The sequence below is a fragment of the Onychomys torridus genome, chromosome 3 (assembly GCF_903995425.1).
Source record: "Onychomys torridus chromosome 3, mOncTor1.1, whole genome shotgun sequence".
In the NCBI taxonomy this organism is placed as follows: domain Eukaryota; kingdom Metazoa; phylum Chordata; class Mammalia; order Rodentia; family Cricetidae; genus Onychomys; species Onychomys torridus.
In genome coordinates, this window is record NC_050445.1 from 15,527,250 (window position 1) to 15,542,441 (window position 15,192).

The 15,192-nt window shown below is 41.9% G+C and overlaps 1 protein-coding gene across 1 annotated transcript in view; it reads right to left on the bottom strand.

Annotated features, from left to right (window-relative positions):
• Fam13a (family with sequence similarity 13 member A) overlaps positions 1–10,554 on the bottom strand; it is a 92,119-nt gene extending 81,565 nt beyond the window's left edge. The window contains exon 1 of the mRNA XM_036181295.1: positions 10,340–10,554. Within this exon, the coding sequence (XP_036037188.1) occupies positions 10,340–10,368 (29 nt within the window). The 5' untranslated portion in view covers positions 10,369–10,554. The remainder of the gene's footprint in view (positions 1–10,339) is intronic.
• Between the last annotated feature and the right edge of the window lie 4,638 nt (positions 10,555–15,192).

Below are 15,192 nucleotides of genomic sequence, written 5' to 3' on the forward strand. Positions count from 1 at the left end.
TGAGGATAGTAGCGCGTGATGGAAAGGGAGCGGAATTATCCAGGAGCCAGAAGTACAAGGTTCTCTTCTCTTTCCTTCGTGTCTCTCCTTCCAGTTGGAAGGTGCATAAACCACAGCCATCTGCTGACTGGTTTGACACTGTGTTTTCTCCCAGAATCCTGGGCTAAGACTTGTTTAAAAGCCACAGCACAAAAGGAAGGCTTGCACTTGTGTCAGTGTTTAGATCGAATTAACAAGCCAAATGTTCACTTCAAGGTTTATCCCTTCCCCCATCTTTGTTCAGTCACCAAACTGCAGGCACTCTGCAAACTGCAGGCACTCTGCAAACTCCAGGCACTCTGCAAACTCCAGGCACGCTGCCTCTGAAAGCCTCTCCCTGTCTCTTGCACCGGCCAATACTAGTTCCACTGCAACACTCTTCTATGGTGGCAACACTCAGTCCCCGCTGCCATGGCAATTCACTCTCCAGCCCACTCTGCTGCCCCACTGCATTTGGGGTAAAATCTAAAAGCTGAAACCTGGCACATCAAGTCCCTCCTGCCTCAGCCCTCTACGCTTCTGCAATAGGACTCCTCTCACTGGACTCTGGAACCCCCTCCTTTCGCCCACATTATTCCCACCCCACACCTCTCTCTGCTTGGGGAATGCCTTGAGTCTCATCTCAAGGGCCATCTAATCTGGGAAGGCTTTACCAGGATCCTGGAAGGGAGCTGCCTCTTAGGCCCCAGGTTCCCAGACATTTCTCACAGCTGTATGTGAGTGCCAAGCGCACAGTGGGGTAAGTCAGGTGCTCAAGCTTGTCTTGACATGGAGATGTGCCTATCTAGGTGTCCCAGCACGTGCTAGGTACCTAATATAGTGCATGGGCCCAGTAAACAGCTGATGAATAAAAACAGCATCAAGATTTTGCCGAGGGTTTACACAATGCTTCAGTTAATTATTTTAAAGATACACACTGTCTATCATTTGTGATATCAATTTAGACAATTAGAACATTTGCAGGAACCTATATGTTGATTACTTTAAATGGTCTTGTTTTTTTCTGTTCAAAAATTAATGGAATTGCAACTATAGTCTGGGTTTTTTTCCATACTTACTTAAGGAAAAGAAAATAATGTCTTTTCTCCAACTGCACAATTTGAGGCAGGAGTTCTGTCAGAACACCTGTAATGTAAACAATACTTGGTGGTGTGTGGAGAACCCAGAAGAGGGTATGCTCAGGTAAGCTGATGTTTGAATATGGCCTCACCAATGTTTGCTCTGGCTTGAGAACAGGAAAAGAAAACTACTTGACCTCACTGAAAATCCAAAGGTTGTTTGAAACTTAAAGAAATTCTTGGTTTATTTTAAACTTATTTTCAAGGCAGCTAGAAGATCTCATGTGCATTGAGGCCTTTACAGAAAAGTGATGGCCATTGTTATTCAGTAATAACACTAGAAAGAGCCCCTCAGTGGGGCAGTACATTAAAATGCAAACCCCCAGAGCAGCTTTCTTGGGAGCAGCTGAGCTTAGTTGACAGGAAAATATTTTTGGAGCATTAGTCATTAGTTGAAAATATACTCAACTCTAGTCACTGAAACAAAATAATAGGTAGATATATGTAACTAGAGTTTTCCTGTGTCCACCAGGCTCCTGTAGCCGCTCAGACCCAAACAAACACACAGAGACTTGTATTACTTATAAACTGTATGGCCATGGCAGGCTTCTTGCTATCTAGTTCTTATATCTTAAATTAACCCATTTCTATAAATCTATACCTTACCACGTGGCTCTTGGCTTACTGGTATCTTTATATCTTGCTTCTCATGGAGGAGGCAGCTGGCAGTGTCTCCTGACTCAGCCTTCCACTTCCCAGAATTCTCCTCTCTGTTTATCCCACCTATACTATACTTCCTGCCTGGCCACTGGCCAATCAGGGTTTTATTTATCAATCAATCAGAGCAACACATTCACAGCATACAGATATCCTCCGAGGGGAGAAGGGAAGAATAAGTAACTTCTGCCAACATTTACTATTGTTACAAAATGTTAATGATTTGTTAACAGAGTTTTGTTTTAATAGGTATATAGTCTCCCAAATGGTAAAATCTGCATGTAGGAGTTTGGGGGACAATGACAGATGTGCAGAAGGCACTGCCAATCATCCTCTCCCAATCACCACCCACTGCTCCTTCCTCCTGGGGAGGACCGCCTGGGTAACTTGAGTTTCAGCTGTGATTCTGTCTTGGGCTTAGAGTGGTGAGCAGCTCAGGGCAGTGTTGGCTCTGCACTGACCTGCACAGGCACTCATTTTGAAAGACTTCCTGAGTGAGTGCTATTTTCTAGAACTGCTGACACGTGCCAACAATGCACAGGCTAGTAAAATAGGATGGTAACCCTCACAGAATTCACAGACAGGGACAGGCAACTGCTGCTGCCTGGAAGCTCGCCACAGGCCAGGCTTTTGTGCAAAGAGTCTATACACATTGTCTCCGTCACTCCCCAGGCACCCTCAGAGGAAAGTAGTAGCAATCAGGTCTTTCAAGAGAGAGGACATGTTCAGGGAAGGCTAATTAGCTGTGAAGGCCTGGATGCTGCCAACGTGGTCTGTCTCCAACCCTTAGTCTCTGCAGCACTGGGTAGTGTGGCAGGTTTGGTGAAATTTGTGAGCTAAGCCACACTGAATTCCAAGGGCGGCAGAGGCAGTATCGGGGGAAGAAGATGGAAAGAACTACCCACAGGATGACAAGATAATGGGATTTGGAGGCCCAGGGAAGCATTGTGGTGGTGTGATGGGGAACACGGAGTAGTGTAAGCAAGCAGCTGTGTCCTGGGTGAGTGGCACCAATGGGAGAGGGGCACCTGAGTTTTTGTATCGTGAAGGAGATGAAAGTACATAAAAGTCACTTACAAAAACACCACAGTGTGTTAGTGGTCTGTGAAGTGTCTGTGTGTGTGTGTGTGTGTGTGTGTGTGTGTGTGTGTGTTTGTGTGTGTTAGTGGTCTGCACAGTGTGTGAGTGTGTTTGAGTGTGTGTGTGTGTGAGTGAGTGGTCTGTACAGTATGTGGTTGTGTTAGTGGTCTGTGCAGTGTGTGTGTGAGTGTGTGAGTGGTCTGTACAGTATGTGAGTGTGTTAGTGGTCTGTGCAGTGGGTGTGTGCGTGTGTGAGTGGTCTGTGCAGTATGTGAGTATGTGAGTGGTCTGTGCCGTATAAGTGTATATGAGTGTATTAGTGGCCTGTGCAGTGTGTGTGTGTGAGTGTGTTAGTGGTCTGTTCTGGCCAGAGTCTGGTGTCTAACTTGTTTCAGGGGTTATTTTCTGCTTGACGATGCAGTCATACTCTGTTGTATCCTCGTTCTGTTGGCTGCCTTTGCAAAGCCATTTGTACTGTGCTTTTAGCTCTTCTCAGGTGACGGGAGAGGAACAAATCTATCCAGGCCTTCAAGTTAGTTCTTGGTAAAGTCAGCTTTCCTGAGTTTTATTCTTATTTTTGATCCTTTCTGAAACCGAGACCTTAGCAGTCTTAGTTCTGCTTATTCTCAACCCCTCCCACTCCTTATTTCTATTTAATTACACAGGTACTCTAATGTAAAAAAACCAAGCTTCTCAGGCTTCCATTTATCTTGTTTTTAACTACAGTTATAGTACACCATGCCCACTGTCCCCATGCCTACATCTTTCTCAAGCTGAGACTAAACAACTTGGATTGGGGAAGATTTGTTGACAAGTGGTTGTTTTTGTTCCTGGGATCCAGTATTTAGTGGTTTGGCAATAATAATTATAAATCTCTAGTTGATGGAGGAAACAAAATTGGTTTTAGAGTGTAATCTCAAGGCGACAATGTGGAATTTGGAAGGAATATTACATTTGAAGACATACAAGTAAATCTGTACCAGAAAAACACATAGCTCAAGAGAGTCACTTAAAACTTTTAAAGTGTATGAACATATGTCCCAACAAAGTTCATCTGCATTTTATGGTAAAATGAGTGCAGTAATCTCCTACAGTGTATTAGGAATTAGGAACCCTGTTTTAATGTGTCTATTGACAAGAATGAATGAAGACCGAATGTAACATAGCTCCTAAGAGTCTCCGGGTCTGTAGCTGATTACCCGTGTTGATGGCAAAGCATTTCTCCCAACACAAAACAGTGCTGCTGTACTAGGAATGAGAGACTCTAGGTGCCCCACATTAAAACACAACCAAGTAGAAAAAAATCTCAAATGGCTGGCCATAAAACAAGCTTACCCACTATCACCTATAACACAGAAAGAGCTAAAAGACAATTTCAAATTTTGAGAAGCATATAAAATAATACTGTTGTTTTTCCTGAATCAACAGTCATAACAGTTGTAGGAAATGAGCTAAAAATGACTTCCCTATTTCTCAGGTAAAATATTGGAGTATTCTAATAGAGGCAGTCTTCCAAATTGTTTTCCCTTTTTACTATACATGCATAGAACAATTAACCGGATACATTATTTGCAATATTTTGGCATAATAATATTTCTATCATTTGTAATGGAAACCCTTTGGAATTATGTGGTGAACAGTGTTCTGATGTTTCCACTAATATTGCCTATGGTGTTCAATTCAAGTGTTTAGTGAGTACTTACTCCATGCGTACACAGGGAATCATCTCTGGCCTCAGAGGTATTTTCAGTCTTTGGTATAGTGAGTGTCTATCTCAAAGACCTCCATGTTTCTGGAAACAAGGTGAACAGATCACTTCCCTTTATTGGTAGTGGGTTTCCTTTTTTGGATAACAACATCTCCTCTTTAACTGTGCTGCTAATCCCCCCCCCCCCCCCACACATACCATGCTCATCAACTTCACATAAGAATGGTTTTTATTTAGATATCTGGGTAGGGATTTTGCATGTGTGTTTATGTACTTGACTAGGCAACTATTTTGTTTCCAGGAGTTTGAGTTCAGCCACATGAGAAATGAAAACAATTTAGATAGCCCCTAAGGATCCCTTTGGCTCTAAAGTAGGGACTATATTTTCAGAATTCCGAAAGCTATTTCTGCATATGACTAAAATTCACTATACAAATGTACAAAACTGCAAAATAGTAAAATAAACAAATAAACAAGTTAAAAGTAAGTATTTAAACATTAAGAGAAAAAGGAGGAAAGGCCCATGAACTAAGGAATGGATCACCAAAATTTGATATATCCATAAATCAGAGTATTATTCAGCCATAAAGAGAAAGTAGGAACTGGTACCTGCCATAATGTGGACAAAATTTCAAAACACCATAAGAAGAGAAAGAAGCCAGTAAGAAGATGTTACATGTGATATAACCATAGTATTCTGTTTGTAAGTCCAGAGAAGAGAGGAGCACAGAAACAGAAAGGGGATCAGAGGTCACCTAGCATGGGGATGAGATTGAAAGCTAAACACTGGGTCTCTTTCTAGGTGATGAAATGTCTACAACTGATGTACCATTATGTGAATATGCTGATAGCTATTGAATCACATGCTTCAGAAGGGTAAAAGTATGATATGCAAGTGGTATATCAAAAAATGACTGGAAGTTATTTTTAGTCCCTTTATTTTTTTTCTAGTTCTTCTTAAGGGGAGACTATGCAGTGCATTTAGAAGTTTCTATCTAACATAGACTATTTATTTGGATTGATTCTCATTGTCACATGCAAATATATATGCACAGGAATGAAACAGGCTGAAAAGGTTTTGTGTTCCAAGGAATTTAGCTCTATGTTATGTTATGTGTGTGTGTGTGTGTGTGTGTGTGTGTGTGTGTGTGTGTGTATGTGTATGTGTGAGAGAGAGACAGAGAGAGACAGAGAGGGACAAAGAGAGAGATAGAAACAAACAGAGAGACAGACAGACAGAGAGGCTGAGTGTGAAGGTGTGCCTGCACACAGAAGTCAGAGCAACCTGTCACATTAGAAAGCAACAGGACTCATTGCCTTATGGTTTTGAGACAAAGTCTCTCACTGATCCTATAGATGGCTGTTTTGCAGTTAAACTGGCTGGCCCTGGGTTCTCAGTATTTGCCTGTCCTTGTCACCCAGTGCTGGGGTCACATGCACACACAGCCTTGTCCTGCTTTAACATAGGTGCTGAGGGGTCTAACTCAGGTTCTCATGCTTGCACGATGATAAGCACCCCCACCTTCTCCGTGCTCCTGGAAACAAAGCATCCTTCCTCTAGTTCGGATTACCGCTTTTCCCCTTTGTATTTTTGAGAAAAGGTCAAAAGATCTCGCTGTTAACTCTGGCTGTCCTGGAGCTCATTATGTAGACCAGCTTACCTCGAACTTACAGAGATCCTCCTGTCTCTACCTCCCAAATGCTGGGATTCAAGGTGTGTACCACTCTGCCTGACCAAATGGCCTTCTTTACACGAGTGATTGGTGAACATTTCTGCTCTGCAGGTAAGGCAGTCACCACACAGTGAAAATACAGTCCACAGAGCTCTTGTTTCCTTTTAGGGTTGTCACTGTGAAATGAAAGCCAGCTTGTTGATAAAGAATAAATTTAGAAAGTGTACCCACAGAGGTCTGAAGGGAGGTAGCTTTTGACTCCTTACATTGCACTGGCAGGCAGGGCTGTGAGAAACGCCAGTCCACAAGTGAGGTATCACCTCCACAAGCAGTAGAGGGCTCTCTAACACCACACAGCAGCTCAGGAGTCCACGTGACCCAGGTTTTCAGCAGTGCCTGCAGATGTCATCCCATTGTCAATGTTGATGTGTTTGCTGAAGGATAATCTTAAGACCAACATTTACAGGCCAGAGAAATTCCTCTCATAGGAAGTTTCGGCAAATTTTTAGACATTCTGAATCATCAGTACATGCTAATCAATCACATTGCTTTGAAGTCCACTGAATTTGGAGGTTTTACATGTGTCACCATCACATTCAAGAATATATGTTAGCTATTATAATTTTCTGAGTGAAACCATGAAAAAAGTTTGTATAGACATTATTAACCTCTGCTTCATACTTGGTAAATAAACACAGACATGAACTGGATGTTTTCCCCGAGCATGGAGACGCCAGTACGTTTAAAAGAGGGAGCTAAATTAATCACTATCTCTTATAGGTTGTCTGCCACATCATCTTTTGTGGAGATAAACTGCGTTAGGGGCCACTGGAAAGTTAATCTAGCAAATCAAAGTTCTGCTCCGAAAGCTGAGTTCTGTCCCAGTTTAAGATAAACCTGTGTATCTTGGTCCGCTACAGTAAATCTATCTGCAGAAATATCTCGACAGAGATCCTCACAAAGTCACATGCTGCAGGGAAAGCAATCCCAATAGAATGTGAATCACACAAAGAGCTGAGCAATCAGCTGACCTGCCATCTGATAACATGCAGTCTCAGGAGTCATCAAAGGTAAAAATCTCACTTTCTTTTCAATTCTGAACATAGCTCTTCACCTTAATCTCTCCCTTTATATTATTTATTTCCAGTTTATAAAGTGTGCTGTTTTATCATGAACTGTAAGAACTATGTAACTATATAAGAATTTTGACACATAACTGGGGAAAAGGCTGCAGAGGAGCAGAGTTCAGGTATCAGCTAACAATCACCTATAACTCCTGCTCCAGGGGATCTGAGGCCCTTTTCCAACCTCTAAAGGTGCATGCAGAACTCCTCCCAGACAACAGAAGACTGCAGAGGACCAAGGTGTTTTAAATCAGTCTTACTTTTTAACTTTGTGTGGATTCTCATCTCTGTAGATTAGCAGTAACAGAATATCTTCTCCACCTTTGCATAGTATGTGAAGAAAGGCTAAGAAGTCATCTATGAAAATTATAAGTTAAGTAGACATCACAGTACCTCTGTACCCTCTAATAACATCAGACACGTAGATGAGGTTGAATAAAACACAGGGTAAAATGTATCCATCTAGGTGCATCTGTTATTACCCTAATCATGCTGTGTATTACAGAATTTACCACATGGCATTGTAATTGTCTGGTGATGTTTCTGCATTCTTACTGCTGTGGAACAGCAAAGCTTGTGTCTTAATTACTTCACGATCACTGGCAGGGCAGTAGTGTTTGATCAGAGGGAAAACATTAAACAATGTTGGAAGTTTTGTTTGAACAGGCAAAACTGAACAGAATACCTCTCATAAGGCCATGATATTAAATATGCTATGTGGCAATGTTGGGCAGTATAGTGTTAGATTACTACATGGACCAGCTGTCATGTCAATAGCTTTCTACAAGCTACAATCATTAACTAGAATTTACACCAGTATTTTCAATGCAAATATTCGGTATGGATTTCTTTACTTGCTATTTAAACCTAATCTTTTTTTTTTTTTTTTCGAGACAGGGTTTCCCTGTGTAGCTTTGTGCCTTTCCTGGAACTCACTTGGTAGCCCAGGCTGGCCTCGAACTCACAGAGATCCGCCTGGCTCTGCCTCCCGAGTGCTGGGATTAAAGGCGAGCACCACCACCGCCTGGCTAAATTTAATCTTTTACCTATTTATCTCAAGTCAGTTTCTAGCGCTCTGGTAGTCTGAAACACTGCATGAGACTACAAACTCTCTCCTTTGGGCAGATTGAGGATAGGATCCTCAGCAACGGTTATCATTTCATAACAAATATGGAGTATAACAGCCAAAGATGTTGGGCTGAGAGCCGAAGAAACACTCTTCAGGAGCTCAGAGGTGACTGCATAAATGCTCATGCTCACAAGGGACCTTTGTGCAGAGTCTCATCATACACCTACCTGGTCATTATCTTCAGGAAGTTTGTAATCAAAAGCAGAAATAAACTGAAAGTCAGGGTGGCCAGGGAATCAATCAAAGCAAACCCCTGAACTTGGAGGAGATGGGACATTGACTGCACAGGGAGCTGGTGGACAGATACTGGAGACCCAAAGTCATGACTCAGCATTCTTGAATGCAAAGTTAGATAGCCCTAGGTTCACTATAGTGACCAACAACGTAAAATCATTTTCAGGAAATCACATTGCTCTTCTTGATCTGCATAGCAGGCATTCTGTTAGCAAGCAGTTACACCAGGGTTTAGGAATAGCCAGTACCTTTTGTCTAAAACACAACCTGCATAGAACTCTTCAGGACTGACGTCATTACAAAGACAAGAGTTCCCAACTTTGAAATTAGACGTCGTTAAAACTCCAAAAAGTGTATATTAGTTTTGTTCTCTTAGAAATTTCAAGCATGTGGACTTTGCCACCAAGTTAATATAGAATCAACGATTTCTCTAAACAACACTTCTTTTTATATTAAAGTATTACTTCTCTGGAAAGGAACTCTGAACACCACATCAAGTTCCTATTGCAGTAGACATGTAAGGAGAGCAAAAGAAAAATGACCATCCTAACTCTCACCACAGTTGGTCTGTAGGAACTGTCTTACCATACAAAAAAAAAAGTTTCCATATTTCTGCTGTTAAAGCACAATCAAAATAGCTGTAGAATGGTTTTCTTTTTTTTTTTTTTAAAGAAAAATTCAACTGTCTAGGTTTTCTTTTCAATACATTGTCATTATTATCTGAGTTTTGAAAATATCATTTTACACAGAAAATTGTAAACGCAACATTTATATAAAATCAAATATCACTGTCCATGAAGTAATCACAATTAAAATGTGACTATCTGATTAGCAAAAATAAGTTTTTAAACCGCGAACTGTGACGCTGAGTAACTGTGGGGACAGGACTCAGTCATCACTGTGGTAACTTCCACCTCCACTCCAGGACACAGCATTCCTGTCTGCTTCACTAGGAGTGTGCTTCCTGACAGGCAGGGCTGTTTACAGTCACCTTTCTTTACTTCCATGGGACTGAGAGAGACTCCTCATCACAGTCCCAGCAGCAGGGCCAGAATCCCTGTGCTCAATCACTCTTACACAGGTTTTTTCTTTGTTTTTTTTTTTTTTTCCAGCGTCATTTGGGTAATCAATCTACCTAGAATTATTCAAGGACAGACATTATCCTCAGCCTTTATTCCCACAATTATAATATACTTGAAGAGAGAAAGCCCTTGCCTAGAGAACAGATAACCAGATCCATCCATTGAGCCCACTAAAGTGTTCTAACAGCCTGGAGACCTGAGAAGACCATTCAGTTCTAATGTAAACCTGCTTTGCTTCGAGTTGCAGAGGTATTATCTTAAATACACTTCCGTTAAAAGAAGGATATAAGTGAACTCAATAATCGTAAGTAACTGGACAGAAGTGTCAGTGAAGGAGCAGTGCGTTATTTAAATGTTTCTGTTTAGTCTAAGGAGAAAGCACGGTGAGGAACAGACTACAAGGTTTGCAGCCTGTTATGAACGATGCCAAGCAGTGGCCAAGTACTGTGGTACACTGCTCAGAAAATACCAAACAGCATAAGCAGCCAACAGTACCTTCGCAGCGGCATGATTTCACAAGCCATCCTCGTGTGCGAATCTGCACGGGATCTCCCAGTGTCTTCCAGCCAAGCCCGGTGTGCAGGACCCGCGGAGCACACAACCTGCTGCAGCTGACGCTCCTGCCTCTCCACCTCCAGCTGCAGGCAAGGATATTTATCGGCTGCCTCCACACTTACACTGCAGTCCACTTTGACCTTTTGTTCCAGCGAAGCAGCTGAAACCCGGAGCCAATCAGAGGAGGAGCAGCGGAGTGTGAAGGGCTGCTCCTCCTCCTGCTGCTCCTCCCGCTCCTGCTCCTCCCGCTCCTCCTCCAGTCCCCACCCCGCTTGGCTCTGCTCGCTCCTCAGTGGGCTTGGCAAGCACCAGTAACCTGAAACTTTTCCTCGGAGCGATTTCCGACAAGCCTGTCAGTCTGAGAAGAGCAACCAATAACTACAGCGGAGACCAGTCCTGTATGGTTCAACGTGCAAGAAAGACAGCTAGGAAATGCATTGTCAGGGACAGACAGCGTCTCTAAAGGAAGCATTTTCGTGGCCCAAGGGGAGAGTTGGACTGCACCTCATTTTCCTAGAATAATTAAATAAAAAATAAAAAATACCCAAACACTAGCCAGAGAAGGCCTAAGAGTTTTCTGGAAGGAAGGCATACCCGGACCCTAGCCCTACCCACATTTTCTTCTCCAGATGCTTGTTTACACTAGGCTGTGAGCAGTCCCTGGTGACGTTACTCAAGGGGAGGAGGACACAGTGCCTTAACAGGGCTCAGGTCCTCAAGAGATCCAACGGTCTACTTGCATGGTCTTTCAGTTTGTTGTTTGTACATTTCATTCATATGAACTGAATGTAGCTATTTGCAAATTATTTTTCTATCCAAAATGTCAACTGTACTTTGGAGAGACTTGTTTCTTAGTATATTCTTCTTCCATTTTTTTTACAGCTAACCCAAAACCAGTTTTTCCCATAAGGTCCTCTAAATGTTTATTAATTATTGTCCTTTATAATTTTTAAAATCTGTATTTTACATGTATATACGTTTGCCTGCATATACACATGTGCACCACATGTGTGACTGTTGTCTGAGGAGGCCGCAGGATCCTCAGGAACTGGCCAGGTAGGTACTGGGAACCAAACCTGGGTCCTCCACAATAGCAGCAGGTGCTCTTAACTGCAGAGCCATCTCTTCAGCCCCTCTTATTTCTTCAGGAGCACTAGGGTGTTATTTCTAGGAAAATAATTGCAATTCATAAGTGTAGTGGTTTGAATAGGGATGGCCTCATAGACTCATGTGTTTAAATGCTTGGTCTATAGAAAGTGGCACTATTAGGAAATGTGGCCTTGTTGGACTAGTTATGGCCTTGTTAGAGGAAGTGTGTCACTGTAGGGGCAGGCTTTGAGGTCTCATGTGCTCAAGCTATGCCGAGTGTGGGACTCAGTTCATTTCCTGTGATTCAGAACTCTCCACTACTTCTCTAGCACTGTCTGCCTGCATGCTGCTATGTTTCTTGCCATGATGATAATGGACTACTCTGAAACTACAAGCTAGCCCCAATTAAATGTTTTCTTTATAAGTGTTTCCATGGTCATGATGTCTCTTCACAGCAAAAGAAACCCTAAGACAATAGGTTTCATACAAAGCCGGAAAATACCATAAACATACTATGTATAATTTATTTCACATTATGGGAGCTTAAAGAATAGTAACACAGCCACAATCATTACTTTTAGCAGCAGAAATAACAGATACCCAGTTAATGACATTCAAAAAGTGTGCCAACTTATAGGTACTCCTATGGTTTTTCCCATTTTTTTTTTACAAGCTACTCACAAAATTGTAATTGTCACTATATTATCTTTTTGATACTATACTTGCAATTTTTTGCTTCTAAATTATCAACTCTATTCCCAGAACCAACTTCATTATCAATACCATTATCTTTTTGAACTGTCTTGATAGCTTAGTTATTATTCTATTGCTGTGAAGAGACACAACGATCAAGGCAATGTATAAAAGAAAGCATTTCATTGGGGACTTGCTTACAGTTTTAGAATTTAGTTTATTATTGTGGTGTAGAGCATGACAGCAGGCATGAAATAATACTTGAGAGCTTACATTTTTATCTGCCAGTTAGAGGGGAGAGAAGAATGAGAGAGAGAGAGAGAGAGAGAGAGAGAGAGAGAGAGAGAGAGAGAGAGAGACTAGTTCTAGTGTAGGCTTTTTAAACCACTCCCAGCACACACACCCTCCAACAAGGCCACATTTCCCAATCCTTCCCAAACAGTTCCACCAACTGGGAACTGTAGATGTAACCATCTTGCTAAATAAGAAACACAGAGCCAATTGCAGAGTTAAAAGCCAAGAGGTCAGAGCAATAGCTGAGAGCTGAAAACCTTACCCTTCACTGCTGCTCTGTCTTTCCTCTCTGCAAGAGAGCTACTTCCTGTGTCCTGTCTTTTACATAGACTTTCTGTTCTGCCTTCTCATTGGTTGTAAACCCAGCCACATGACCTCCTTGTCACTGCCTGTCTGTACAGACCTCCAGGTCTTCTGTGGTTGATATGGAGATTAGACGTGAGTGTCTCCCTGCTGGCTGTGTCCTTGAACACACAGAGATCTACCTAGCTCTGCCTCCCAAGCGCTAGGATTAAAGGCATGTACCATCACCACCCAGCTTCTGCTATGGCTTGCTCTGACCCCAAGGCAACTTTATTAATATACAAATAAAATCACATTTCAGTACAAATAAAACATCACCACAGGGAACCAGGCATTCAAACATATCAGTCTATAGGCTATTCTCATGCAAATCACCATGTCTCTTTTAACCATGGACTTGGGCCATGAGAGTGCACAAGGACACATAACAGTTGTGAGAAGTACTCTTTTAGAAAGAGAGTGTTTTCTGGTTGGTAAGAATGCTATTTTTATATTTGGCCTTGGAGTTTAAAAAGGATAGGCCCATTTTTCTCAGTAGGCATGTAGGCACTGTAATGTTGAGCTAAGCCAAGGTCATGTCCTATATCTGGGTAGTCTTTTTTTTTTTTTTTTTAAATCAAGAAGAGACTCATTAGGAGAAACAGTTGTCAAAATAATATCTGATATGGATAAGTATAATGTCTGAGAACTGAAGTCCCTTGAACAGTTAAAGAAATATACTTCTCATTTTAAACCTGGTTATGTTTTCCTGCTTGGTGCTGAAGACCAGGTAGGTGGCCCAAATTAGTCATTTTCTTTTAATGTCAAGGCCACTTGAATATCTGGTCCTCAGGCATTAGTTGGGCTTGGGAGGAACTTCTGGCTCTTCTCATCTTTCTTTTGCCCATTAGTCCATCTAGGGGTCATAAGTCAAAGGCCTCACTTGACCATTGTTTCATTTGTAAGTGTGAAGGGAGTATTTTCTCTTTGCCAGCTCTCCTCTTTGTATACTGAGCACTCCAAGAGTGCACTCAGTGGCCCCCCTGAACAAGAGTAAAGGTGACTCACCATAGTCTTTTGAGAGATGCCCCACAGTCCACTTGGACTAAGCTGACTTTGGAGGGCAAGGGGGAAATATGTACCTTTTGAATACATCAGTGTAGGACTCCAAGTATGGGTATTGAACACTGAGGTTACTTATACCAGTCTGATATTTTTCGTTACTGTGCAATACTGAGACAAAGCATGATCAGAAATCAAGCATACTTAAATAATCCTTGATTGGACATACATTAAGTCAGTACCCTATCTATCTCATTGTTTATGTATCCTAAATAACTTATTCAGACCCTTGTAACTTACATAAGCTTCCTAGCTTTTTTCCATTTTGATAAAAGAAATCTAGCCATTTTAATCTTTAGACAATAAGAATATTTTTATTTTTCTATCCTAGTATCTTCCTTCTTGAAAATACCACGAGTCATAGTAACACCAACAAAAAAAATTTCACCATCTGTGAGAATTTGGGCCGGAGGCAGGGAATTAAGCAATGTCTATCTTTTCCTTAAAAGGCTCCAATGACAAATCAAAGTTCTGATTTTTTTCCCAAAGCTTATCCTAGGGAACCAGTGAATGTGTAAGGTTTAGTTACAGAGCACAGGTAGCATCCCAAGAGGAGCCACACTGCAAAGTCTTTACCCAGTACTGACAGTGGCTCTCCCATGAGGGTATAGGTGGAGCCTCTTTAGCCTATATATTCTGATTCCTCCCCAAGACCACCAAGCCATGTGCAAAGAAGGTACAAATGCATGCTAGCTGGGAGGAGTGGTTGGGTGCTCAGATGAGGGTACAATGACCCTGTCCTTTGATGAGGAAACACAATCAGCAAGTTCTAATGTGTTGGATTTTTGCAAGAAGGCACTGCTGAACTCATAAAGATGGCAGTTGCTTGACTTGGGAGATAGTGCTGTGCAAAATCTCCTTAATGAAGCAAAGCTGAATTCAAGCTCAATATATAGGATAATATAATATGGCTAATTTATGTCAACTTGACACAACCTGGGTGTATCTGTAAGGAGGGAACCTCAATGGAGAAGATGCCTCCATAAGATCCAGCTATAAAGCATTTTCTTAATTAGTAATTGGATGGGAGAGGGCCCAGCCCATTTTGTGGGGCTACCCCTGGGCTAGTGGTCCTGGGTTCTATAAGAAAGCAGGCTGAGCAAGCCAGTAAGCAGCACTCCTCCATGGCTCCTGCATCAGCTCCTGCCTCCAGGTTCCTGCCCTGAGTTCTTGGTCTGTTTGAGTTCTTGTTCTGACTTCCTTCAATGATAGATACAATGTGGAAGTGTAAGCCAAATAAACCCTTTCTTCCCTGACTTTCCTTTTCATTATGGTGTTTAATCTCAGCAACAGAAACTCTAAGGCAGATAAAG